At 34.6% G+C, this 27,619-nt stretch overlaps 1 protein-coding gene across 1 annotated transcript in view; it reads left to right on the top strand.

Annotated features, from left to right (window-relative positions):
* KLHL1 (kelch like family member 1) overlaps window positions 1–27,619 on the top strand; it is a 262,591-nt gene that overhangs the window by 103,682 nt on the left and 131,290 nt on the right. The window contains exon 5 of the mRNA XM_067289682.1: window positions 10,680–10,876. Coding sequence (XP_067145783.1) covers window positions 10,680–10,876 — 197 coding nt within the window. The remainder of the gene's footprint in view (window positions 1–10,679; window positions 10,877–27,619) is intronic.

Below are 27,619 nucleotides of genomic sequence, written 5' to 3'. Positions count from 1 at the left end.
TGATAAAGCAAGAAAGAAAATACCTTTAAGGACAAGGACCCTTAGGTTCCTTCAGAACAGATGCCTCGTTAATTAAACACTTCCAGGGAGGTTTTGGAGGTTTAGGGTTTTTGGGGGTGTTTTTTGTTTTGCTTTTGGTTTGGGCATGATTTTTTTGATCACTGAAATTCAGTTCTATATAAATTAATAAATGATCTTTAGCATAGTTTTGATCTGTGCCCAGGATTTTCACAGCCACAGGATCATTCTTCAACCAGCAGTTTGAATGTGGCCATCATATTTTGGAGGATTGCAGAGTTTAGAGTATACCACAGGCCATTCCAATCCAGCTGGCCTCAGTTCTAGAGGACAGTCCTAGACAAGTTTAATTTAGGATTAGCACAGGACCTCATGTATATTAAAGGCATCAGCTCAAAGAAACAGTCTCCGTCTCTTAGGTCAGAGTAGCTTGTTTACAATTTTTCAGGCTACTCCCCTGAAGATCACTCTCACCACATTGATAACTGGAGTGACTCTGATATTGTACATATCCTGAAAGGTTTTGCCTCTGCCTGTGTGGCAGGCTGAGCCCTTATGTCATGCATGAGAAGCTCAGTTGTTCCTTTCGTGGGATCATATCAGAAGCCTCTGTGAGCATGGACTACTTCTATCTAACACTCTTTATAATATTACCTGCTTCTGTCACACTACATTTGCACTCCCCTGTGTTTGCTGGTTGACTTTGCACTTTCTCAGAATGAGCCCTTGTGGATTGCCATTCACTTCAGATGGGGAGATCAATTTTTCCAGGAACACTGACAGAAGGATGAGACATCAAAAGAAAAAAAAGAAAAAAAAACAGTTAAGATAATTGGATTGACCCGGAAGACTGTTGCCTTTGTTAGCCTTTGCATAATGAAGAGTGCAGAAGTCTGGTCACAAGTGGTATCAGATTATGGTAGATCTAGAATGAACAGAACTTCTGGATATGGAAGTTCACCTGTGAGTTTCTCTTCAGGGAGCTGGTACTTGCCATCAACTCATTTTCAGCAATCACTGCCAATAAAGAAAGAGTTGCAATTATCCACAGAAGCCTTGCTTGTCATGACATTCAAAGTCATATGTACCTTTGTTCACTGTAAATTTTCTAGTTGTGCTGAAGCACTTGACAAGATTCACAGTTCCACATTGTGGTCTTCATGAAGATCTTACTTATTTGTCAATAAAGCCTTAGTCCACTACCAAGGAATATTTCTGGATGGAATTACCAGCTATACTTCCCATGTGTACAGTTCAAAGTGTCTTCCCAAGTCTCCTCTTGTATAACTATAGGACTAAAAAATTGTTTGGAAGAGAGCTCCAGACTGGAAACCCATAAATTTTGGAGTATTCAAAGTGATCTAGATGACTGTATTATGGGGAGGTAGCTAATGACTGTGTGTCCTTTTACTGTGGCACAATCTGCTACTGCTGTGAAGTCAGAAAGAATAATTCCAGGCAGATTCAGGGAAGCATCTGAAAGAAAACAGATAGATTGAGTGCACTGTGAGAAGACTGTTGTTTTGCGAGCAATTCCTTGCTGTGTTGAAAGTTTTCCAATACCAAAGAGGCAATAAACCAGCACTGCATGTTAATACGGCACCCACCTGGAAATGAGACAGTTCCTTTAAGTGGAGCGCCATCTCACTTTGCTTTCGCCTGATGCATGCCGTGCTGTTGTCTAGACAGCTTCAGATGTCATCAACAAAGCTACTGCAACATGGGCTACCTCTTTAATGTGCTTCTGTCTGCAGTTCCTGCAGTGATGTATGCCCATATCCACTCTGCTGAGCTCAGCCAGCTGGCTGTGAACCCACGGTTCCAAAAGAAAGCAGAAATTTCACAAAAATCGTGATGGCAACTAATGAAAGAGGTCCCCACCTTTCATGTGTTTCTCTGCTCCTGTCCCTGGATCCTAAAACATACTTGTATCCCCTTTCTTTTCCCTAATGGTGCCCATCATATGATGACTGCTGAAGCACACCCACAGAGCAGAATACTAGTGTAGTCAATTCTCCCAGCAAAGGAATCCAGGTTTTATTAGTCTCTATTGTGGGCTCGTGAGCAAAAATCTTCTGTTGGCAAATGATGCCTCCATGTATGCAAACCTTTTGTTCTTTAAATGCGAACTTGAACTGCTCAGTGCTACAGGATTACCGTAGCACAAGCTGCCAAACCTTAGCCTGAGAAGCTGAGAAGCTTATTCTGGCAGAGGTGAGTATTCCTGCTTTTGAACCAGCTTCAGACATATGGAGAATAAAATACTGCTGTCTTCAAACCTGCAGACTGAAACCCTTTGTCCTTGAGACATTTTTTCCTTTTTTGCAGAGCGCAGGGCTTGATTGTGTTCAGTGTAATTGAAAGCTTATATCTCAATGAGATAAAGGTTTTTTTGTTTGGTTGGTTGGGGTTTTTTTGTTTTGTTTTGTTTTTTTTAAATATACAATACCATTAAGGATGTGCATTGTGTGGTCTTGATTGTAGCAGAAGGACTTGTCCAAGGTGGGTCATATGGAATAGTTCTGGAGGCCCAAGATGGTGCAATCTTGGTAATACCACCTATAGGAAGTAATCCTTGGAATAAAATGTTCTGAACTGTATCTGTTTTTTGTCTTGGAACAAGACCTTTGTGTGTGTCTGTGTGTGTGTGTTGGTGTGTGTGTGTGTGTGTGTGTAAGAGCTTTTATTATTATTATTATTATTATTATTATTATTTTCAAAAGTAAATTCCTTCAGAATTTGCATGTATGCAGCATGATGACCAGGGTCTACAGTCTGGAAGCAAAGCTAGGAATCAAATTATTTAATAGTATAGATACTGTTCTCAATATCCCTCTAAAAGAGCCTCTATTGACTGTAAAAAGAATTAAGGGAAACTAAGGCTTTATATCTGAAAAGAACTTTTGGGAATAGTTCTTGTCATCTCCCACTCTATTTATTGTATGAGGAAAAGATTTGTGCTTTGGAAATTTAGTTAATTAATGCTTTTTATACTTCTGCATTTTCAAGGTACCTTTTATCTTGGGATTTTTCTTTGTTTTAACCTGTGAGTTTGAACTCCTCTCTTTACATATAAAAGTAAGATTAAGATTTCAAAATATAATGACTGCCTAATAGTTGAATTGTTGGTGAAGTAATCATTAATGCATTGATTATATACACAGATACAAAGTAGTAATCTTTAGCAAATAATCCTAACAATGAAATTCATAGCTTACTTTTTTATAGACAATAGGAAAGAAAAAAAAAGTCTGTAGATGTGTTTCAGAGAAGTAACATATTCCCTGTTTATAAGGAGATTTTAGGAAGATTAGACTCACTAGCTGAAATTTTTTGTTTATACCCCTATTATTTGTATGTATATCTTATAGGCATATGTGACAAAGTTCAAACTCCTAAGGTGAACTAAGACACATGAACAGCAGTTGTTTCATAAGCAGAGAACAGCAGTTTAATGTCTGTCTCTAAAAAGCTGATATTTCTAAGCAGGCAGAAACATTTCTTTAAAAAAACACATGGTCCAGATGTTTCACTTAAACAACAGAAGCTTTTTTTTCTCAGACCAAGAGATGGAAAGATACTATCGTATATCATGGTATGTTTTGGCTAATGATGATTCTCTGATCTTTAGGGAGACATTTGCAAGAAGGTTCCCACTCAGGGGGGATTTTAATTTGTTAATAGGATTTGCTTATCACTCCGCAATGTTGTAATTTTCTGCACCATTGAAGTAGACTGGATTTTGGCAGTACACTCCAAAGAGCACGTGATCAGGCCAGTTTAGGTAGCTTACACAAACAAAGATGTAGCAATATGAGGGTTTAAATAATGTTACTTTTCTTTTTTTTAAGAGTGAAGATGTTTTATTTATCAGAATTCTCATATTCCTATGATGGGCACATTATTGTTTTTGTCAAACTATGTATTTTTACAGCTATAGAATCATTTATGAAAGAAGTGTTCTTACACATAATATTTACGCAATATAAAGTTCATATAGAAATGAAGATTTGAAATGATGAATTTCCATAGTTTTTCAAGTCATGTCTGGTATTGAGAAGCTCAAAAACTAGTATCATAGCTGGCAATGTAATCAAGTAGTCCAAGATGATATATTTATGTTGAATGCTTTCCTGATTTTAATTTTAAATATTTTTATTTTGGAAAGACTATTTCATAGAAATGTAAACTAAAATTAATTAGAAGATCACTTAAATTCTTCTGTGTGAAAAACGAGGGATTAAAATAAGCTGCCCTTCTCAAGAGGTGAATTTGATGCACCAGGACTGAAAAAGAGGTGTGATATGAACAGAAACAGAACAGAACAGTCATCTGTTCTGATCAGATGACTCAGTTTAGTTTGGAGTTGAAGATGATGAAAGAGTGAGTTGTACAGGGCAGGATTCCCTCCCCCCCCCCCCCCCCCCCCAGAAAAAATGATTTTCTTGGTTAAGTGATATGGGTTAACAATTCTTTTATAGGAGGATGGCTGATACCAAAATGGCTGCCAAAAATTCAAATGATTCATCAGCACCATCAAGTAGGCACATCTGTGGGCATCAAGTGGGCACATCATGCTTTGTTTGTTGGCTCATTTGTGTTTGTTTTTGGTTTGGATTGATAATTGTAAAAATGAATAGTTTGATACTACAAAGATCAAACATTTCCTATTTTTTCCCCTGAAATTAAATTGTGCTATCTGTGTGGGAATCTATTTATTTTGGGGGTAATATATATGTATCTATTTGTTTATTTGAATATTTTCTGTTAAAAAAAAAAAACCTTGCTGAATTTTTGCTGATACTTTTTACTTTTACTACTCAGAATTTTTTGCTGATCCAAGATTGTAAGAAATAAACACAAATTACTCTGGCAGCCACTAATGAACTCCACGTAAAACAGAGAGTGCCTGCCTTCCTAACTTGAACCTACCTACAAACAGTTAATAGAGAAAGGAGGAGAGTTTGATCTCAAGAAGCCTCTGTATAGGGAATATACTGTCTATAGTTTTTTCCCTTCTGAAAACAACTTCACCTTTATGAAAAGTGTAGGAGATTATACAGTAAGGAGTTCCTAACCCATGTAGGCTTAGGCAGTTTATCTTTTAAGGCATTGGTCAAAATCAAAACCTTAACATTCACTTCAGAAAACAGCTGGAGGCTAAAGCATGTTCTGTGACAGAAAATCTTTTTTAATGCATTCTTCATTGGCTGCTCTTCACAGATGTCATAAAAGCTGCTTACTATATATGATATCTTTGCCAGGAGTTGACAATAACAGAGATGATGATAATCAAAATTATACCCAAAAGGGTGTTACAGACTGTAAAGCATTTCCAGACACTGCATTACCTGATACCCAAACATACTTCATTACAATACTATATGTTTGAGAGCAGATGGACCAAATTCATATCGCAAAATATAAATATATACAGTGTCTCAACAAGTTAAATGAAGGTGCTCCATTTAGAGTAAATAGCCAGAAATAATCACTCTTAGGGAATGGTTCCTAAGAGTCCTAAAGCAGTAACTAAAACACGGCAGATGAATACTGCTCTAAAATCTCCTATTTCCCTCCATGAACTATAAAAGGAAACCTAAGATGATAAGCTCAGATATAGACGACTGCCTGGCAGATACCTAAGGTTTGGTAAGATTAGTGATAAGCAATACGAAAAAGAAGCCATTATAGCAATATAAAACAAAGCATCTTTTTTTCTCATAAGCTTTTTCTAGTCTCTTGAGCTTCTAGTTTCCAAAAAAAAAAAGGTTTCTTCTTTTCTTCTTGCAGTGAAACCAGAATTGTAAGCAATTCATCTACTGTTCAAATTCCAAATAAATATTATCTGGATACCATTTACTGTCTTTATTTTGAAAATGAAGACCTAACAGAAAAATTGTGTTACTACAACCCCACATTATGGTCAGCCTATTGAAAGAATACTGTTCAGAAACTCTGTGAAACTGCAACATAACTGATCAAGACACATCAAATGGGAAAGTTAAAAGATAAACACCTGGCTAAAAGGAGGTCATTTACCCTTTTTTTCCAATTCTTCAACACTTCCCATGACTTCACAGGTGCACCCTTACTCACAGCTATCTTAAGGATGTTGAAGGGTCTGGGTTTGAATGGATGAACGTGCACAGTAATTATCTACCAGAAGAGAGAAAGATTGTACTGAGCACATGTGGTAAAATAGTATGACCACGTGTTATTGACTACACATTCACATTTGTTGCTTATGCACAGAGCAAGTGATCAGGGCTTACTGAGTGGTTCACCGTACACATATTCCTACCTACTGGTCAGTGACAGTGGGAGGCTGAGTCCATGGCTCAAGCACTGATCCTGTTAATTTCTTGTGAAGACATTCAAAGATGCAATGATTCCCTATACATGAAATTAATTGTAAAAGCATGGCATAAAGAAAAGAATAAAGAATATAAGTAAAAGATAAAGTAAAAAAAAAAGTTTGTCCCTTTAACTTGGAAGGAGAATTAGCAAAAGAATAAAGAGACCAGGGAACTTTTATATAGTATTTGTGCTTCAAGTCTCATAATAAGGTAATAAAATTTATGTATTCATTATAAGGCTACATCCTAAAGATAGGCATTTTAATTTCTGCATAATCAATGCACATAAAATTTGTCACAAATAGAAAGAACTATACTTTAGAATAACAATTAGAATCCAGTAAAGTTATTTTGATTGTTTTTTATCTTTTTTTTTATCCTAACTAATGTAACACAAAATGAGATTTTAAGCTTTGGTTAATTTGTTTTGCTTAGGCTGGAGTACTTGTGCAAGTTCTTTATTGCATAAAAATTGGAGGGGGATGTGATTTGAGGAAGCAGTAACTAAATATTAATATCCCTTTGGATGGCCTCTTAAACATTTTTGATTAGATGCTTAGATCTTCTAATTCTCAGTATGAAACTGCCTGAAGAGTTCACATATATACTGAGCATTTTAACAGGTTTTTTTTTTCCTGACTCTGACCATGCTAAAACAATTTATATCCTAGGAACGTAATAATATCAAAAGCACCATTCTATAAAAGTCAATGCAGCACTTGTGGCCAAACTTGTGAGGATGTCATGATGTTTAAAAATGAAGATAAATAAGACTTAAAAGCATTTAAGTGGATTAGGTACTTACTTGCCATTGAAGTTAATGCTTTGTAAAACCAGGATCCTGGAGAGCCCTATCTTGCTTTCTGTGATGTTTATGGGAGGAAAAGGAGAAAAAAAAGAAAGAAAGAAAAAAGCAGGATAAAACAGCACTTAAAGAAAGAAGAGAAGCAATAAACTTCTCTTTAGTTCTAGGTGAATGTAATTTTCTGGCTCTTATCCTACATATATTAAGCAGCAAGCTGGTGTTTATGAATTCAGTTAAAAATTAGTCAAGCTACAGTGTATTCATATCCCCGGATATCCCAAAAGCCACTATATGTTTCATAGTTACATAGTCTAATCTGTAAGGCAGGAATTTTTTCACACACTTCCATTAAAATCCAAAGGACCTCCTTCAGAATGGTCATGTTGGTTGTATAAGGAAATACGTAATTTATAAAATAGATAATCATTTTCATTGTCTTACAGTAATTTTAATCCATGTAATACCTAAGCTTTCCCTGTAGCTAACAGAAAATATCTTCAATTTTAATGTAAATAGATTGAAGTAGCTTCAACTGTTGCCTTTAGGTTCTTCTCCTAAGGTTACATTTAGTGATAAAAAGCTGAGCTGGGACATTACCTTTCTTCATAAAGGGCAAGGATTCTTTCAATCCTTCTGTCAGTCTCAGAAGATTGTTGTCTTGACCAGCTTCAAAGGCCAGAGGCTTCTTTGACCTCTTTATTGATAGATAAATAGTGTATGAGAAAAGGAGATCTGAAACACTGGTTTTCTAATTTTGTTTCCATCAGCACATTTCTCAGTCAATCTACTTTTCACAGCTGTTTTGCACATTTTTATTTTGACTTCCATTTGGTACTAGGAGGATAGGTTTTGACCTGAAAAGAGCTATCTTTTGATAGCTTTCACTCAACACAGTGGACCTATATTCTATTTAATGAGTAGTGTGTTGGGCCAGTGATTACCTGCGATGCTGCAGCAAAGCCGGGAGTGTCATTGTAAAATATACGATTCAGCCGACAATCAACTGCTGACAGTGCGTTCTGACCATACTGCATAAATGTGTGGTGAAAAGAAACGATAAGCAAATGTCAGAATGACATAAAGGGAAATCAATGTGACAGTAATAGATGCGTAAAAATACGCAGAGAATAAGCACTGAAATTATGCTGTGTCTTGATTTGATCCATATTTGCAAAATATGTTGTCTGCAAAAACTCATCTGTGCAAAATGCTCTTCCCAGAAATTCTTGCATTAAAGTACTACAGACACTGGCATATACAGATGTGCTTGCATGAGAATTCTGATTTAATACTATAGGTAGGTTCAATGGTAGCTCTTTTGTGTTAAAGCCACCTAGTCAAGGAATACAAATAATGCTGTACTCCTTGACAGTTTACAAAGTACTGAAGTGTGAGATATGTAGAACTGTTGTTCTGAGGTAATTGTTACAACAAACACTAATCTTCAATCCTTAGAAATATAAATAATATATTAAGTGATAATAAAAAATACATAGGTTTTTTTACAAAGATTGAATTATATGTAAACAGAAACAATATTAATGTTCTAGTATAAATCTTTGCCTGTATTGACTACTTTAAATATAGGTATGTGATTGGATATTTAAACATGATGGCTATAATCAGTGGCCTTGTCTGCAAAACTGTTCCATTTCATGATAACTTTTGATAATTTACTTTACACTGGAGTAAAAGATAGGTCTTTTCTCCTTTTTCCATGGAAGAAATAGATTTTCAGTATTATAGTTAGTACCTTCCTTTGGATTATGAAACATCAAGTTCTAAGCTCTTTTTCCATCTAAAAAGGCAAAAACTCATTTCTGTATGTTTGATGGATATAATGTAAGCAAATGTTTCAACTTCAGGGAATTGGCATTTTGTTAAGAAAAAATTGTGAACAGCTTGGGAAAGCTGCCAAATACTTCCTTAATGCCTCCTGTGAGATATCCTTTGACCTAGAATGATCCTCCAACAAATATAAATTTAATTTGAAGTCATATTTGTAAGATTATCTGTTTTCCTTTGTAGGAAGTGGCTATTTGTGTTTGGAATCATAGTTCAAAAGTTTTAGTTTTGTGCACTTAATGCAAATGTTGGCTTTCCTATTTCATATTTTTTCATACGCTTGTAAGTCAGTGGGTGTATTTTAACTAAGTCTACTAAAGTTTAACTTCCTAGTTTCCACCTTATACTAAAAATGCCAGATAAAATAAAAGGAAAGAAGGAGAAAAGGTCAGATATTGCTTTTGGTCTTATGGTTATTGTATTTTGGTCTTGGTATTGCAAAATAAAGTAGCTTTTCTTTTCAATGTCATTCTGTTGTGAAGCAGAGGACTTTAGAACTGCTCAATGCCATGTGATGGAACTATTAAGATTTCTAGATTTCTCTTTATATGACAGCAAACAAAATGTGTATGGGGAAAAGCATGAGTTTATCTAACAGCTGAACTACATAACTTTGGACAGAAAGATCAATATACACTTAATCCTCTTATATTTTGAAATGATTTTGCCAGGCACAGCAAAATAAAATCAAAGTATTAGTTTCCTACAATCTATATTGTTCTTGCACATTTTCATTTCCTATTCCTTTTTCCTGTCTTCCATGCCATCTTTGTGATCTCTAATTTATAATCTAAGTTATTGATGTAAGAATCATGAAAAAAATGGGTTAAAAAATAACTGTTTTTTTTGGAGGAGGGTATGATGACAAGGAACGACACTCCTCACTAAAAGGGGTGATTTATTTTATTTTATTTTATTTTATTTTATCTTTTATTTAAAAAGTATATTAGTCTCCAAGGTAAGGATAATGACCTGTAAAACTGCAAAATTAAGTATAATATAAGTATTAATTATTGGAAGATAAATATTATAGTTCCATATATGCTCTTTGACCTATTATAAAGTCTTTCAGAAGAAGTATATATTATGAGAGGTTTGTCATGTATTATTTAAGTGAAATTCATCCCAAAGTCACATTATGGACAAACTTCATGAAGTCTGATGGTTTTAAGCTCCATTTGGAAGCTAGTTGTATGTTTTTAGTGATACTACGTTAGCCAGTGTTTTGGGTCTTTGCAGCAGGTAAATGTCTGTGAGTTTTGCTCTGTACCACTGAAGATAATGGTTTTCCTTACACAATTTTGGCATGAAAAAAAGCACAACCTAGTTGATATCCAGATACTTATTCAGATTTTAGTCTCATTATAAAAACAAAACTGATGCTCTCAAGTCTCCTCTTTCTTTCGACACAGTCTCTCTCATATCCGTCTTATATATCTGAATTCATAGTGCTTTCAAAACAAAAGTTACTAGTACTTCGAGATTTGTGCCATTGAGGTGGCCACTCAGAGAGACTAATCATCTTTCTCTCTGTTTTCTTCCCATAGAATTATTTATATAGAGCTATCATTATTTATAAAAGTTCTTCTGATATCGCATGTTTTGTAAATACCAAGTAAACACCTTTGTTTGTGTATCAACCTGTTTTTTAGGCTGCCTGGAATTGAAAGAAGACACCATTGAAAATCTTCTGGCAGCTGCCTGCCTCCTCCAGCTCCCACAAGTAGTAGAAGTTTGCTGCCATTTTCTAATGAAGCTTTTGCACCCATCCAACTGTTTGGGAATACGAGCATTTGCTGATGCACAAGGATGCACAGAGCTTATGAAGGTGGCTCACAACTACACCATGGTAAGGCAGAATATTTTAGAATATTGAAATTATGATTTGTGAATCTTCTGTTTCTTCTCTAAGTTACAGATATCTTGCCACTTTTGAGCTGGAAATCCTTCTGCCATTACTCTTGTACTTCATTTTACAAGTGGCCCCTTTGAAGCCATTGGAGTGATAATAGCTCTGAACTTCAGTGAGGTTATGAGAATTCGCTTAGCGTGATGAAGGCACTAGCTGTTGAGTTAGAACAGTATCTGACTTAATTAGATGCATGTTCACATACAGGTGATAATAGTAAAAAGTATTTGTAAGACCTTAGTATACTTCATTTTAATCACTGCTTCTTTTTGTTTGGCTTTAGGGAAGCTTTGTAATTGTCATTGTTCTGCAATACGATATCAAGGGAACCTATTTTTTTTCTCAACCATTATCCCTCCTTCAATTCATCTGCTGAGCAGACTAAGACAGAAAGTTGAAGACATGAGGACAATATTTTAAATTTCTCCAATTATACCTGACAGAGCTAGTGTGACATTAATATTAAAAATTAATCAGAATCAATGAAGCAAAAATATGTTACTTATTCAGAAACTAAATGATATCTGTAGCCATTTAATTCTGCATAGTTTGACAAAATTCAAAACATCTGAGTCATGAAATTAAGCTTACATAAAAAATAGATCACCTATCTTTTTAGAGAAATAATGGTCCCTTATGGTCTAGACTGAAATAATTAGTGAAGTAATACAGCATGTTTCAATGAATCTGCTTGGCTTGTCTAGCAGTTACGGCCTTATTTTATTTTTAAAGTACACAGTTATTCTTTTGCATAACTAATATCATATTGCAATTCATAGGTTTAACTCTGTTTCACTTACCATTGCAGCTGAAGTATTTGTATCCATTTTACACTCATGGAGCTGTTTCTTTGGCTGGTTTTAATTTTCTCTAATTTTAGACAAGTAAAATCTAGTCTTCTGAGACCAAAATAGTCAGTTTAAAATTCTTCTGTTATCAGTGAAGAGAAATAATCTGTCAGATCAGGATCTATCTGATATATCTTAGCATGAGATTAATTGCTAATTTTTCTCTGCTAAACAAACAAGAGTGTTTGCAGTTGGTAACTCAAACTCAAACCGGTAACTAAAGTGGAGCCACAAGCAAACCTTGGTCTCTACACCTTAAAATATAGCATTAATGTATCAGTACTGCATTAAACAGTGAACAGGATATGATATCTGTAAGAATAAAATCAACCTGTTTATCAAATATTTTTTTCTTCATTAGACTGGAATATTACCTTGATTTTTTTGAGGAGAGGCAATATAATGAGCAATGAAAAGGAAAGAAAAAGTAATAAGGAAAAACCTTGATTTTAAAAAGTTCTCATGGTTCTTTAAAACCATTTCTTGAAAGATTTTTAGGGTTCATGAAATTGCTTATCATAGTATATGTGGCTGACACTATCTAGTCCATCACAAAGTTAATTCTGTGCCCATTTCTAAGATATTAGGTATATTATATATTGTGTATTGTATGACGGGATTTAATGCTCAGGCCTAAAATCTGAATTATGCGTAATGAGAAAATTGCCCCCAAAATGGTAGGTCAAAAGGAAGTCAGTCGTAATTAATAAGCTCTTTTGGTTTTTTTTTAATGGCAGACTGTAGAATAAACCCAAATTCTGATGTAACTACAATTACATTTGCAAGCATGCACGATAGTCATGCTTATCTTCTCAAGAATGACAAACAATCATATCTACTTCATTACGCAATTATAATATTTTTTCTGCACATGCTTAAACTTCCAACCCAGTGAAAACATAATCCTAAAATCTAGCTTCATAATTCATGATATTTTTGTGGGCTTTGTGTTCTTACACTGAGGTGTGTCTGCAGGGTAGATTATCAAGGTCAGGGTGGTGGTGGGGGAACAGCAGCTAAGATCCTGTGACAGGAAGAAAGGGTAAGAATTTGCTGAGAAGAGCAAGAAGCAGATGCACAGTCTCCAAGACAAAAAAAGAAAAAAGCAGTATTTTTTTCCCACAGACTCCAGAGGAACTGTATGCACTGTGATGAGAGCAAACCTAAGGTACAGGCAAAGAGGAGATTTGTGTACAAACTCCTTTTCTTTTTCCTTTTTTCTTACCCAAAGGATTTGAGGGGAAGCCCTCATTGAAAAAGGATGGGGAAATCCTTGTTTTAAAAACTTTCATGTGCTTCTTCAAAGCCCTTTCTTTAAAGCTTTTCAGGGTGCTTTCTTTAAGAGTTGGAAGTGGTGCAGCTCAAGTTTTGGTTGTGCAATTCCTCTTCCAAGGTATCATTGCAAAATGACTTTGTCGTGAACGGGAAATAATGGTACTCCTTTTACTCTGGAATTTTGTGTGATAGTTTGCTTGAAGAAGTTTAACATTCTTTGAAACCTATATAAAATATGTACTGGTTTTAAAAGTTTCTGATATAAAGGCAGAATAATGGATTAATGAATGAAACTTTAAACTGTGGTTGTGTCAGCTTTGTAATAAAAAGATCATTTTTCTTCCTGAAAATTTGAGCCGTGTGAAACCCATGAATTTTCCTTAGCCATTTTTCTTAAATATTCGCTTAAATCATTTCTCATATGAACTGTGAAATTTTCATAAAATCAAGTAATCTCTCTGATATACGACAAGAACCTGTGGGGGAGAAAATCTGGAAAGAAATCTTTGACAGTGTTTGAGGAAACTCTAAAAGCTTTTGAAAAGTTAAATAATATTATGATTTATTTCTACATGTTTTTCAGTCTCTAGAAAAACTGAGTTTCCTTCTGGATTTTTAACACTAATGCACAGGAATATTTTAATAATATGTCAGTTCAATGAATAAGGAATTATAGCTAACTATCTGAACAGCCAGTTCTATAACTTTAATCGTCAAAACAAACTTTTTTTTAGTAGACTACAAATAGCAATATTAGTATACATGTCCCCAAAATAAAGTAAAAATGATAATAATGACTGAAATTATGTACCTTTCCTCTTGTTCTTTGCATCTACAAAAACATTTCCTTGGTACTAAGCACAAGAAATTCCTGTTGACCCCATCTTGCACATCTTAACTATTACATCCGAGAGTTGTCAAAATCCAACTGATTGGTTTTTTTCTACTGACTATATTGCCATAGAGAATTACAATTAGAGGTGACCAGAAATAATAATGCTGAACCATGAAGGGTTTTTTTTTTTTTCTTTTAAGATAAAATTCTCAAAGTAGCAATAAATTCTGCATTGGCTAGGGGATTGGGGAACAGGACAAACCTTTCCAAATAATTTGCAAAAGTAGATTTATAGATATGTCATATGCTATAAAATGTGTAGTAATTTTAAGAAATGAGTCAAGTTTTATCTATTTTTGGAATAATTTTGCTTCCTAGTTAATTACATAGGTGAAATTAAATATTAATTGATACCTCAAAAAACAAACCAAAAACAAAAAAAAAAAACAATTTTCCACGGTCCTTGGTTGGGGTACTCATTTAAGGAGCCTAGGATAACTCTGTGTGATGGCATCATACCTGGCAAATGTTTTACAGCTTTCCTCCACCAATTAGTTTTGATTAGAAATTCAATCTTTATCCCAGTTGTCTTCACAATAGCATTTTAATGAAAATCAATATATTTCCATGAAAACAGTCTGCTTCACTGAATCTCCACAAATACTTTAATATCCATTTTCAAAAGTAGTCACCTTACCTTGGTATTTCTAATAAGTGACAGACTTGATATTTTATAAGTTAAAAAAATATGAGTTATACTCTGTTGTTCATAAAAGAAAAATATCAGCTTTCTTTGTGCTTTCACATAATATGTCAGGAGGGCAAGAAAAGTAATTTATTTGAGCTTGGAAATTTCTTTATATTGAAGAAGGAAGATCTGCTAATGAGCACACCACTAGGGTTTAAGGATCCTGCAGAACTGAGGAGGTATGCCATTTCCAACATGTTTTTGTCACAAAAGACAGGAGTTCAATTTCCCTCAATCATGAAATCTGGAGAAGCCATGAAAACACATATTTGTTTTCGTAGTTGGCATAAGTACTTCCAGGCTTAATTCAAATGTGACCAGGTTTTTCAAAATAAAAGTCATTGCTGAGCATGAAGAAAGCTTCATTGCTTCTAAGGGAAGTAAAGCTTATTAAATGTATACACATATATTCCTTTCCATAAGTAGAGGCATAATATCCCTTGTATTTAGCAAGTCTTCAGTGTCAAATTTCAAATTATTCTTTTGAAATGTGAAACTTAAGCGAAGAAAACAAAATGTATGTATGGCAGAGGGGCCAGTGTGGGAATTATGGAAGGTTTGAAAAGCAGAGAAGGAAAACCAGAGAACATTTGAAAAACATTCAGAAAATACAATTGCCAAATAATAAGTCACAGGAGAGTTGGAGAGGAGAGGAAGGTAGAATTCATGAAAAGTTAGTGAACAATGAAAGTTGGAGACTTTGCATTCTCTGCTTTTTTTATAAATGAATGTTGGATATTATAAAATAAACATTTGAAGAAAGAAAAAAGAGCAAAAATGCAAAGTCTCATTCATTTTGTGTTTTAGGTTTATCAGATTTATAGTGGGTTGCTTTGATTCTAATGTACGAAACTGCAATGCCATTTTTTTAAAATGAATCTGCTAATTTAAGTAGTAACCCAAATATCCATGTCTCTTTTGGTTTAAGACTTCTCTGCTTCTTAATGATAGTCTTGATTTTTAACTAGCTTGTCACCTTGTCACTTTCTTTAAGTTTTCAATCTGGCAAGCCATATGTCTGAGAAGTTCATTTTCCTAATTTATTGTCAGAATAATATGATACTAAAGTGAAAAACAGGTTTGGTGTCTTTTTAAATAAACAAAAGCAGCAAAATGGAAAATATGAGTGAACTAAAGCCAATACATTCTTCAAACAAACATTTTAAATGGCTGTTCTTTATGCTTTTAGTTTTCAAGACTTTCATATGCAGGGAAGGTAACTAACCAAAGCTAGCAACTTATCAGCTTGCTACATTTTTTTGAAATTAGAATTACGGTGTATGGTCTTATCTATCCTTTTATAAAATAAAATAAAGTTTAATTTGACATTGTGATGGCAACCTTATTGAAATGCAATGTTTTTTGAATATATAACCTTTTATAATTTATTGTACTTTGACCCTGTATGTTATTTTACTTTAATGTTTGTTGTTAAAATTTTGTAATGGACCATGCTAATTTAATAAGCTGTGTGGCTGATATACCTCTAGCCTTTCTTGTAACAACTACTTTTCTACACTAATAAATATTGAGACAGGAAAAGTAAGTCATATTGTTCCTTAAATAGGTAATTGTACTTCGGTCTTGAAGCATAGGAAATTCTTCAAAATTTTACTCTTACTTGATCAGGTTGTGGATACTGATTATGGTTTGTTTTTTCCCTCAAGAACATGTTTCTGCTTGTGTTTTGACATATAGATAATGTTTAAAAATTTAGCATGTGACTTTTCAGTTTACACTACCAGTTTCTGCAGCCCAATATCATGCTGTGCAACCAAAGTCTGATGTTTCAATTGAATAATGAAAACACCTCTTAAATGCAGCTACTTAATCTGTCAACCTTTCAGGAAAATTTGCTCAAGTCCCCAGTGACCATTTTTCATCTTGAAAGTGTAATTTGACTGTTGAGATGCTAGAGCTTTGTTCCACATTTTTATCTCATCAGCTTCTGAATTAATTGCTAAACATTAACTTGGAAAATCTTTGAATTACTTTGAAGCACTCAGTAGGGGGAAGACAATAAGTAAAAATTCCATGAGTAGAAGACTTTATATGAATAAAGTGATTGAAGTTTTTGTAACCCAGTCAAAATGTTCAAAATATAAAAGACCTTAGCATACATTACAGTCCCAAGCTGGGGAGATGCAGAATGTTTGCATGTGCCATTGAATGAACTGGATGTTGAGGGTGCTTAGTCTCTCTAAGCCGTAGGCTTGAACTTCACACAGTATAAGTCATTAGTCCCAGCACAATAAAATATTATTCAGACTTAATTATAAGCACATAGGTAATCTAACTGACATGTACTGACTCTATAAAGACCCTTTAACTTACTAAGAATTCTGATAATACTACAAATGGAGTAATCATTTAATTTATGTAAAGTGTGTACCTTACAAAAAAAAAAAGTTATTTTATGGGGAATAATTTAGTATAAGTTCATGGTATTAGTTATGTTTATAATCTGAGTCACAGGATTCCACAGCTAAAACTTCAAATTTCAGTAAGAATTGGTGGGTTGGGGAAGGAATGGTCTGTAAAACCTTTGCTATCCAGTTCTATTTGCAACAGCTTATCCTGAAAAACATTAAAGATGTTATAACAATACTCCTAATCATATTAAGAAAAATATTACTGGAAAACTATTTATATGGTGCTGACTGTTGTTAATGAGTTGCTGCTGTACATTCAGACATCAAGGGTTTATTTCAGTATCAATATGGTTATAGCCACGGTCAAATAGCAAGGCAAGCAAACTCACTGCATTTTAACAGTTCTTTAACATGTGCTGTTTAACATGATTTACATGTGTTGTCAGTTGTGTTTCTACCATGTAAAATAGCTGACTAATTAAACACTAACCAGATATAAACGTCATTAACTTCATCTCATACTTTGTTTTGATCACTTTTATGGGATTCATGTAAAGCCTTCCTGTCTAGGAAGCAGCTCTGCAGAAAAAGACATGGGAGTCCTGGTGGACAGCAAGTTGAACAGCAGTGTGCCCTGGCAGAAAAGGTGGCCAAAGGCATCCCAGGCTGCATTAGTGAGAGTGTGGCTGCTAGGTCAAAGGAGGTAATTCTTCCCCTGTATTTGGCACTTGTGAGACCACATCTGGAGCACTGTGTCCAGTTTTGGGCTCACCGGTACAAGACAGACATTGATGTTCTGGAGCGAGCCCAGTGGAGGCCGTCAAGCTGTTCAAGGGGCAGGAGCACATGATGTACGAGGAGAGACTGTGAGAATTGGGCCTGTTCAGCCTGGAGAAGAGAGGGCTAAGGGAGACTTTATTGCTGTCTACAACTACCTGATTGGAGGATACAGAGAAGATCATCCCAGACTCTTGTCAGAGCTGCCTAGCGATAGGATGAGAGGCAACAGATATGAGCTGGAACACAGGAAATTCTGATTAGATATTAGACTTTTTTTTTTTTTTAACCATGAGGGTAATTCAGTATTCAAACAACAACAAGCCAGAGAGTTTGTGGGATCTTGACATCTTGCCTGGAAATGTCCCTGAGCCACGTGATCTAGTTAGACCTACTTTCGGCAGGGAGTTGGACTAGATGACCTCCAGAGGTCCCTTCCAATCTTATTCTATGATTCTATGAAATATATGTACATGTGTACATTTTTAATGGTCTTAGATATGAGCTGTATCCATGGACAATGTGGAGCAAAAGTTCAGAATTTTCTGTGTTTTTTTTTTTTTTTTTTTTTAAGCAATGTATAGCAGATGGGATTACCAGAGCTAACATTTCGGTTACTTTTATTAGCAACAAGTTATTGGTATCATGTTAGCAGCAAGTCAGCAATTACGTATTGAAAGCTTAAAGCATTCTGTGATTTTGTGTTTCTTGTTATGCTTTGTCAGGCATACATTTCCAAAATATATTATTGTACAAAATATCCTACTTGCACTGTAAATAGAAAACGTAAATCTGTAAGAAGACCTGTAGAGACTGTGTTCAAAATTTATGGCATCCTACACTTAATGGATGATCTGTAAGAGTTTTGTTCATAGGATAGTGTTCATAAAAAACTTGACGCACTCTAGACAGTGACAGAACATTTTTTCACTTTTTTTACTTCGTGTTTTATTGTTGTTTCCTCAAAAGCCATATGTAAAAATTTGTCCAATCACCTAAGAGAATATTGTGATAAATTACAGTACTCTAACAATGTGGAAAAGATTGTCTCAAATAGTGGAAGGTTACTCATATTGCTGAACATTTATTTGTCTAAAAATACAATATATTATGTTCTTAACACTTAGAGTGAAGAAGGAAATAGTTTTGAGGGAAATGTTTTAAGATATAACTTTTAAAATAGGACATTTCCATCCATAGCAGTATATTTGTGGGGTTTTTTAATTTGTTTTTGTTTTTACTTACAAGGAACACTTTATTGCTTAATTGTGTGAAAACATTGCAGCTACTGTGGTATAGTAAGCATTGTTTTTTAGTGTACATTGCATACACTTAAAAGTGAATTAGGGTTTTAACATCTGTTTAAGGTTAAGATTTGAGATTTTGACTCAAGTTCAATATCAGTAAAAATCTGTAAGAAAGGATCTTAAGACACGCTGGATAAAAAAAAAAAGAAAGAAATGGTGTCATTAAATTGGAATATAGAACAACTCCATATACCTATGATTAATATGGACATATTAATCCAGTAAAAATGTATTTCAGCTTGAGAGAGGAATGTTAAAACATCATTCTGAAGACTTCTGAAGGAATGACTTTCATTAAATATAACTATATCTATATATAGTTATATTAAGAAAAGATATATGAAAAAATATTTCTCATGGCAAATATAATCCTGTAGTGGATTGTCAAATTTTCTTTAGCCATGAATTCTGTCTGCCTAATCTTAGAGTTTTTAAAAGACTAAGTTTAGATAAACAACATCTCACAATCTCCCTTTGAGACTTGAAAATGCTCCTGCCTCTCTCATTGATTGAAGCACTTATTTTTGGAGTTCTGCCTCATTAGGCATCTAAAATGTTACTTCAGATAATGTTCTTGAACAGATTGCATCCTATTTGCACTGTTTAGAAAGCAATAGCATTAGGCAATGATTCTTTTAAAATATCTTTGATCTGTATCTGGAACCAAACTCTAGGAAACTGTAAATTTTTTGTTGTATGCTTTGTACCTGGTGGATTCTAATCACAAATTTGGAATAATCAATATAGAGAAAATCATGGACTGTAAAAGGTTATACATATTATATACAACTTACATAGTTGTACAACTTACATATACAATTTAGAAAACTATTTATTCCTGTACCACTGTGAGGACAAGTGAGAAGATGCTGTCAAAACCTTGCTGATCATGGGGTCTCTGGGACTGTTTCTAAATTAGTAATTCTCATTCTTCACTTATACCTGGCAGGGCATACCTGGAAAAAAAATACCATCCATCTTGTACATTTTGACATTCAGAACATGGAGAAGTATGGCTTCCTATCCCCAAATTACTTATATATTTTTCTTTCTATGGAATTAAATTTTAATTCACTAGCTTGGAGTAGAAATTTTAATTATGCCCCTATTTTGAATGCTTCTTATGCCTGAATTGAATGCTAATTGCAGAAATCAATCCCCTTTACTTACCTAGCTAAATACTGATCGTTAAAGTTGCTATTTTAGCACTCCGGATGTTTTAAGGTACTTTCTCTTATCCCTAGCATCCTTTGGACAAGTAAAATTAAGTTGAAAATACTCCAGAGAAACCAGAGTAATTAGAATAATTAGAATAAACCAGCTACATCTATGCAAAGATGAAAAGGGGGGAAAAATTAAAAAAAGAACCTACTGTATCCCTTATGTCATACTTGCAAATGTATTTTTGAGGGTTAGAATTTTCTCCATCTTACCAGTTTAAAGCCATAGAAACAATACACAAAAGTGAAAAAAGACTGAAACAGTGCAAATGGTAACCTGAGTCCCAAAATGCTATTGATAATCTTACTTTTAACTAAACCACAAAATTTTATCTTTATATACAAAACTAATCTCAGACTAGTTAGTTCTCTTGATATTATTACTTTTTTAACATGTTACAGTGACATTAATTTCCTTTAATTCATTACATTAGAATATTATCTTGACTATTTTTTGCTTTCAATTTCCTTTTTACTCTTTTCTTCCATGAGAAGAACTCATCCTTCATAGATCACTTTTCACACTTCTGGTGTTTTTAAGATGCTTGTTTGAAAGTAATAACTAGCACTTAACACAGTGTGTTGCTTTTTTATAAGTTCTCTTTTGTACAGCTGTGACATGGCACGTTACAGTCCCACTCCATCAAGACACAGTAGGAGAAGAGGAAGTAAAAACATTTCAAGAACTAGCATATGGACAACAAGATAATTAATAAGAAATGGAGGAGACAACTGCTGGTAGTAAAATGCTGTGAAATCTACCGGAAAATAGTTAAGCAAATAGTCCATAATGCATTAATCACAATCTGATGACTTCCTTATCATCAGAAATCTCCATCTTATTTCTTAGATGCCACACAGAAAAGGTTAGTATGGCAGAATACTGAATTATTCCTAGGGAGTGGATCAAAAGTAGCACTCTCATCTAAATGATCTTTTTACACCACATGCAGAACTCACCAGTTCCAATGGTTTTATTGTCTTTAAAGTTTGCTCTAGTTCCAGAAACCTGAATGATCATCAGCAGCAGTAGTATCCCATGGTGCTAATGCTTGTGCTCTAGAGTGCTAGAAAAATATCATTTTATATTAAGGTTGCTCTGATATCTTTCTTCTTTCTTCAGTGGGTTTGATGACGGTTTGTCTATCAGGGTTTGATGATGGTTTGTCTGTCAGGTCAGCAGATCTACACCTCCATCTCTAGAGTGAAGAATATAGCAATTTATAAATCCTGCTTCATCTCCCTGAACTGTAGGCATAAATAAATTACTGACCATAGATCCATCTCAGTGCAAGCAGACTCTTAACCTTAAAAGCATTGGTGGATGCTTAAAATCAGTTAGCATGAATCTGAGTCAGTGCATACCAAACTTCAAATATCACATTAAAAAGCATTCCAAATAAAGTTAATTTTAGGAGATTTTCTTGGCGATTATGGGAAAAAGTGAAGACAAGAATCAAGACAGGTGAATTTTTAATCTGTAAATTCAAAGCTGTTACATCTGCGAACTAAAGTAAAATCAAATACCTAACATTTGTACTTGGACATTTGGTAAGTTTGGAGAATCCCCATATTGGGGATTTTTTTTGTTGTTGTTGTTTTCACAAAAGCTGTCTAGATATAATAAATGTGGCTAGATATAATAAATTCTAGAATATTTACATTATAAGCTTAGTAGAAAATTAGAAGTTGAGGGCTAGGTTCTCTGAAAATGTTGTATGTATTGAAGAAGTTCCAGTTCAGGGATACTGAGAAAGCAAGACATAACCTGCAACTGCATTTTCTGTCTGGTGTTCCCACTATTTTAGGATTGAGCAGAGGTCTTTTTAGAAAGATGGTCCACTCGTGCTTTCAGTAGGCTTCTCCGATCATGGAGCAGAGGAGCTAGCCTGACTGGAATACAAAAGCGGTGGGAGGGGACAAGGATAAAATCCTGGACAATGTAATTGAACCAGATATCAAAGAAGAGATGTCAAAGAGTGATATCTCTTTGATGCTTTCAGTGCCAGAAAAGGGAAAGCAGTACAGGGTAAAGGTTAGACTCACTCTTCTCTTAAGCAATATTAGAAACTGAGGCTTTACAGCATTCTGTCAATGGTGCCCATCAATACAATAGTGACAGATGTCAGAGAATCATAACGCAGGGATATTGGAAGAAAACAGCATCTGCCGGGAGAGCAGCAGGATGCATGTTTTCACTTCCTCAAGCTATACTAAAAGTGTTCAGGATTAACAGACAAGAGTTGGACCTTTCCTTTTCATTGGCCTGTTACCCCAGCCTGAGCCTGAGAATTGCTGAGAATGCTGGCTCATTAAATATTTTATTTTATACACATATAGAATATTTCTTGTGGTATTGCAAACTTTCAAAGAGTTTTAACCGTTGTCATGGGAGCTTCACAGCCTTGCCTTGATCAGGAGCTGAGAAACTGAGTATAATAAGCCATGGCTGAGAGCACAGTGCAAACAGGAACAGAGTGTGATGAGCTTTTGTACAGGCTATGGATCAATGAGCAACAGGAGAACAATACTTGAAATTGCTGGAAAGGTAGTCCATGATATCATCATGGACTGGTTTGACTGGTGGCCGTGTGACATCTCCCTGGTAATAGAGATGGGGCTGGGGCTGGGAGAGGTGGAGGTGGCATGTTGTTATGCTGGTGTCCATCTCAGAGCTGAAGTGAGTGTCGCCTTTTCTCCAGGCTCGGCTGTGTCAGCTCACAGCTGGGGCCAGCCTCAGTTAACTGCAACTGTATGTGGGTGTGTATGTGTGGGAGTGTGAAGTTTTTCCTGACACAGCTTATTCCTTGCCTTGGTCCACTTATTAAATTATGCTTAGCCGCCTCATGCTGTCTGGTGCTATTTCTGCATCTCCCCCTCCCCACCAACAATTGTTCAATATGCTTTTTTTTCCTTGCCACTAAATAATGCTGTATTGTTTTAATTTGGCTGGAAATGTTCCTTACCAGGAAAAAAAAAATCTTTTTTTCTTTTTCCTTTTTTTTTTTTGAATGGAAATATCGCATGTTTTAAAACTTACATTTTTATAACTCATTTAGACCTAAAGGCTTTAAAGATTTTGTTATAGATGACACCTTCTACAGAGGGCCATATAAAAATAACGCATTTTTAAATACTCTAAACCATATATTTTATTTAAAAGTCAGAAAGGATCAATTACATCCTTAATGAACAGCTCATCAATTGCAATGGATCGGTTTTCTTCATGCAACCTTTTCCAAAACAAAAACAATGAATGTATACAGATCCTATAGGATCAACATGCAATCTTTATATGATCAACATGCAAAATGCTTTAGAATGGTAGACCAAGAATAGTAGCTGTTAACTAGTGAATTTCATTATTTCATTCTTTGCCTCCCCATCTCTTTCACCCATGTGCTGATAAAATGAAGTTCTTCCAGCTAACACCTTTGCCAACATATCTGTTTCCTCTGGAATCTCCCAGTATTATTAAAGAGATCCCAGTTCATTCATTCTTTTTCTTCCTTCCTTCCTTCCTCTCTCCCTCTTCCTCCACCCCTCCCCTAATCCCTTTCCATTCCTTTCCTTTTTCCCTTCCCTTCCCTTCCTCCATCCGTCCCTCCTTCCTTCCTCTTCCTTCCTTCCTTTCTTCCTTTTCTGAAATATTTTGGTTTCCACTCTCTTCCCATACACCCTGTTATCCTTTTTACCTCTTTGCCACTCTGAAGTAGTAACATGATTCTGTGTTCCAGATACAATGTGTAACTGAAAACTGGAAAATAAAGCTAAAAAGATAAAATAACGAAGAAATCAATAAGGATTACAGGAAATGACAATGTATGCTAGCTTCACTGTTCATGTGCACTGTTCATTCATTCCCTCCTCTCCTTTTCTTCTATCTATGGGGAGTTTTTGTTGCCTCCAGCAATTTGATGGGGACTCCAAATGAAATCAGTGGGATTTTTCAAAGATCTCTCAATAGGGCTGATGTTGAAGTTTTTCTGGGCCACTATTTTGTTTTCATTACTGTACTGTTTGCAACTTGTATGCTAAACAATAAATAATATTATGATCAAGTATTTTATTATTGCATATCCCTATTATAATTGTACTCTACTACTTTACAAGTCTAATAGTAAAGATCATGATGAGTTTCTCTAAATATAGGTGGGTATTGTTATCTCCAACTTAGTGAAGATGAAACCAAGATATGAAAAATTAAAATGACTCGATCAAATCCCATTGAATGCTAAAGAATCTAAAACTTCTTTCTGTTGAAGACCCATAGACCTTAACAGATATATGTATCTGTTTTGATGAAAACCCTCAAATTCTATTGTGACCAGATTCACCAAAAAGATTGTTTCTTTCTCAATGTATGTGAGAAACTGTATAACCTCATCACTTAAAATGGTCATAGCAATGTGTCTCAAATTTTCTGAAAACATGACCCATGCTGAAATGGAATGAAAACAGTAGTAATTACTGTTTGCAAGGGTTTACATTTTCCAGATAATGGCTAACTGATATCAGTTAGAGGTCATTAGCAGTCCCCTACCTAGAGAAAACACTTTTCAGCTATTAATTATGGCTACTCCTCACTCCCCTGTCTGGACATGCTTTGTCTTTCTTCATGATCACGCCTGCCTTATTACTTTGTGACACCCTTTTTCTGTGACTCCATTTTTGTGATACTCACTTGGCTTGCACCCTGTTGGCAAAGAAAAACTGTTCTGCAGCATGAGGGGGGTGAGTGTACAAATAATCAGCCTAGGAAGGAAGGAAGGAAGGAAGGAAGGAAGGAAATCCAACAAATAAACAAACTCTGTACCTGAATAATTCCTTTAAATCATTTCTAATCTTTCCAAATTACATTTTCATTTCCAAAAGCCCATTTAAATATCACAGCTTCAGAATGGCTTTTGAAATTACGACATGCTTCTAAATAAGGATCTGTTGCTTCTTAGAAGGAAATAGCCTTACTTGATTTAGAGATCATTATTATATCAACTACTGGAAAATCAACTAGAATAGCAAAACAATTTTATCGTCCAATTTAAATTGACATAACCTCATTAAAGTCATTGGAGCTGTGCTGGTTTATACCAGCTGGCAATCTAGCTCTTGTACTTCTAAAATCACGATGTTAAGACAATCTAGCTCTTTACTTCTAAAATCACGCTACTAAGATTACTTCAACTTTTTTGTATGTTATATATATAACTTTTCATATATTTTATCTTTATTTGTAACTCCTGAAATTTATTCAAAATGGTATTAAATTAACACCATATTCAATGTTGACCTATTTAACTAGTGTTTTATGGTGTTGTTCAACAAATTGGTGTAATTTGAGCATCTTCCACAAGGAAAACATTACCAAAGCAAGACCTGGAGAATTATATAGATCTTTCTTGAGTTTTTTTCTGTTGGATGAAAATGTCTGGGGAATCTGCCACCGAAAATGGTGCTAATACCAGAACTTCTGAAGATATTCCCTTCCACAGCAGTGGCCAGGATAAAAAAGTGACAGTTGGCCTTTGCAGGCAAATAATTCACTTCAGTAATTATTGACAGTACTCATGCCCCTAAGATTAGAGTCAGTGTGACAGAGCTGCATTGCATTGATCCCTTTACCAGTGTTTTGGAAGACTGGAAATTGCAAGTTAAAACCATAGTCATTAAACTCTGATTTTCTTGTAAAAAGCTTGACCAAAAATTGTAGTGTGCAATAAAATGTGTAAGTAATATCAGTTGTGCATGTAAGCCCTTATACCAGGAGTTCATATTTGTTTTCAATATTTCTATTTCATTCATAGAACTCCCTCTGGTGGATTATTTAAAATATAAAAATACTCGATTTATTGTTTAACAACAACAATAAAAAAAATCTCTGTAAAGAATCCAACTCTGGAAGCTAATTTTCTGGAGGCTGACTTCAAGTACTAAGATTTCAGTTTGCATTTTAATATGTATAGTATTTCTTTTGTTAGATATCTACTATTCTCAGGGATCATCTGGTGTTTCTGCATAGGTGTAATGTTGTATGCACTAACATGTAAAGGTGAATTTATTAAAAAACCGTTCCAATAAATTGAATGGTCTAACTCCAGTAACCTGAAGTACTCCTGACTTCATGTAATGTTTGATGAAGGCTGATCTAGGGCTGAGGTTGGTATCATTCATCCAGTTAAGGGTAGCAATAGGAGAAGTAGTGTTATAATCCTTTATCCCAAAGTGTTTCTCATTATCCTTTTCCTATGATACAACATTGGTCTTCATTCTCTCCTGGTTTGACAGGTAGCAGAGTGCTGACAGAAAGACGAATTATCTCCATGACAATTTTAACTGATTCTAGGGCCAATAAGGATCTAAATTCCTTGACAGCAAATCAGTTTAATTATTTCTTTCATAGTGTAAATAGTTCCTAACTTCTTCCTGAACTGCTGTGTCTTCCTTTTTTCCTGTTAAGCTAGGCTGTCTTCAGAAAGATCTTGTGTCAAATTAAAAAAGTAAAGCTGCAAAAAAGTAAGCAGAAAGGACATAAATATGTGACAAAACAGTAGCTCCAGGATGTTTAGACCTGGCATGTAATGAAATATGAGGACATAAATGATTTCATATCTATGAATTTTTCAGCTTAGGAAATAAATTTATCAGCCGTATTGTCTTCAAAGGAAATTCACCAGGGAGTCAGTATTGCCTTGTCCTTTGTGGCATATAAGAAGAATAACAGAAAGAAACTCAAAGTGTTTTTCCACTTAACCTTCTTGCTTAAAATTCTGTTTTCTATTCTGGAGATGGCTTTCATTTACTTCTTTCTATTTTGTTTTATTTGCCACGTATATTCTATTATTTTATTAGTCAAAGAAATTAAAATCACGTATTAATAATATCTAGAATTACTTATTTTCCACTTGCCTTTCAAAATATGTAATGTCGACTCATGTTTCACATGAACCTTAAACATGCAATGGAAAAAAAAAATCAGTACAGAAACATATCAGTGAATATGGAGATAAAGTGAGAACTATCAAGAGGAGAGTTAAATTAAACTTGTTAATAGATACCAAAACAAATAATGAGGTTTTAATTGCTAAAACTAGAACATAACATTGTTGCTTCAACACTGTGATAGAGATTAACAATAATTAAATAACTGTCATGAAATTTAATAGAAACCTCAACTTGCTTTAAATAATTGCACTGATTTCAAACATGTAGACCAAAGCAGGATGTGCTTCAGTGAAAACTGAAAGTCTTGAAAGGGAAATTGAAAGGGAGAAGGTAAAACTCAGAGTTCAAAAGAGAAAGAA

Source organism: Apteryx mantelli, chromosome 1 (genome assembly GCF_036417845.1).
Source record: "Apteryx mantelli isolate bAptMan1 chromosome 1, bAptMan1.hap1, whole genome shotgun sequence".
In the NCBI taxonomy this organism is placed as follows: Eukaryota; Metazoa; Chordata; class Aves; order Apterygiformes; family Apterygidae; genus Apteryx; species Apteryx mantelli.
The sequence above is the reverse complement of the archived record's forward strand: the minus strand, read 5'-3'. Positions and strand labels throughout refer to the sequence as shown.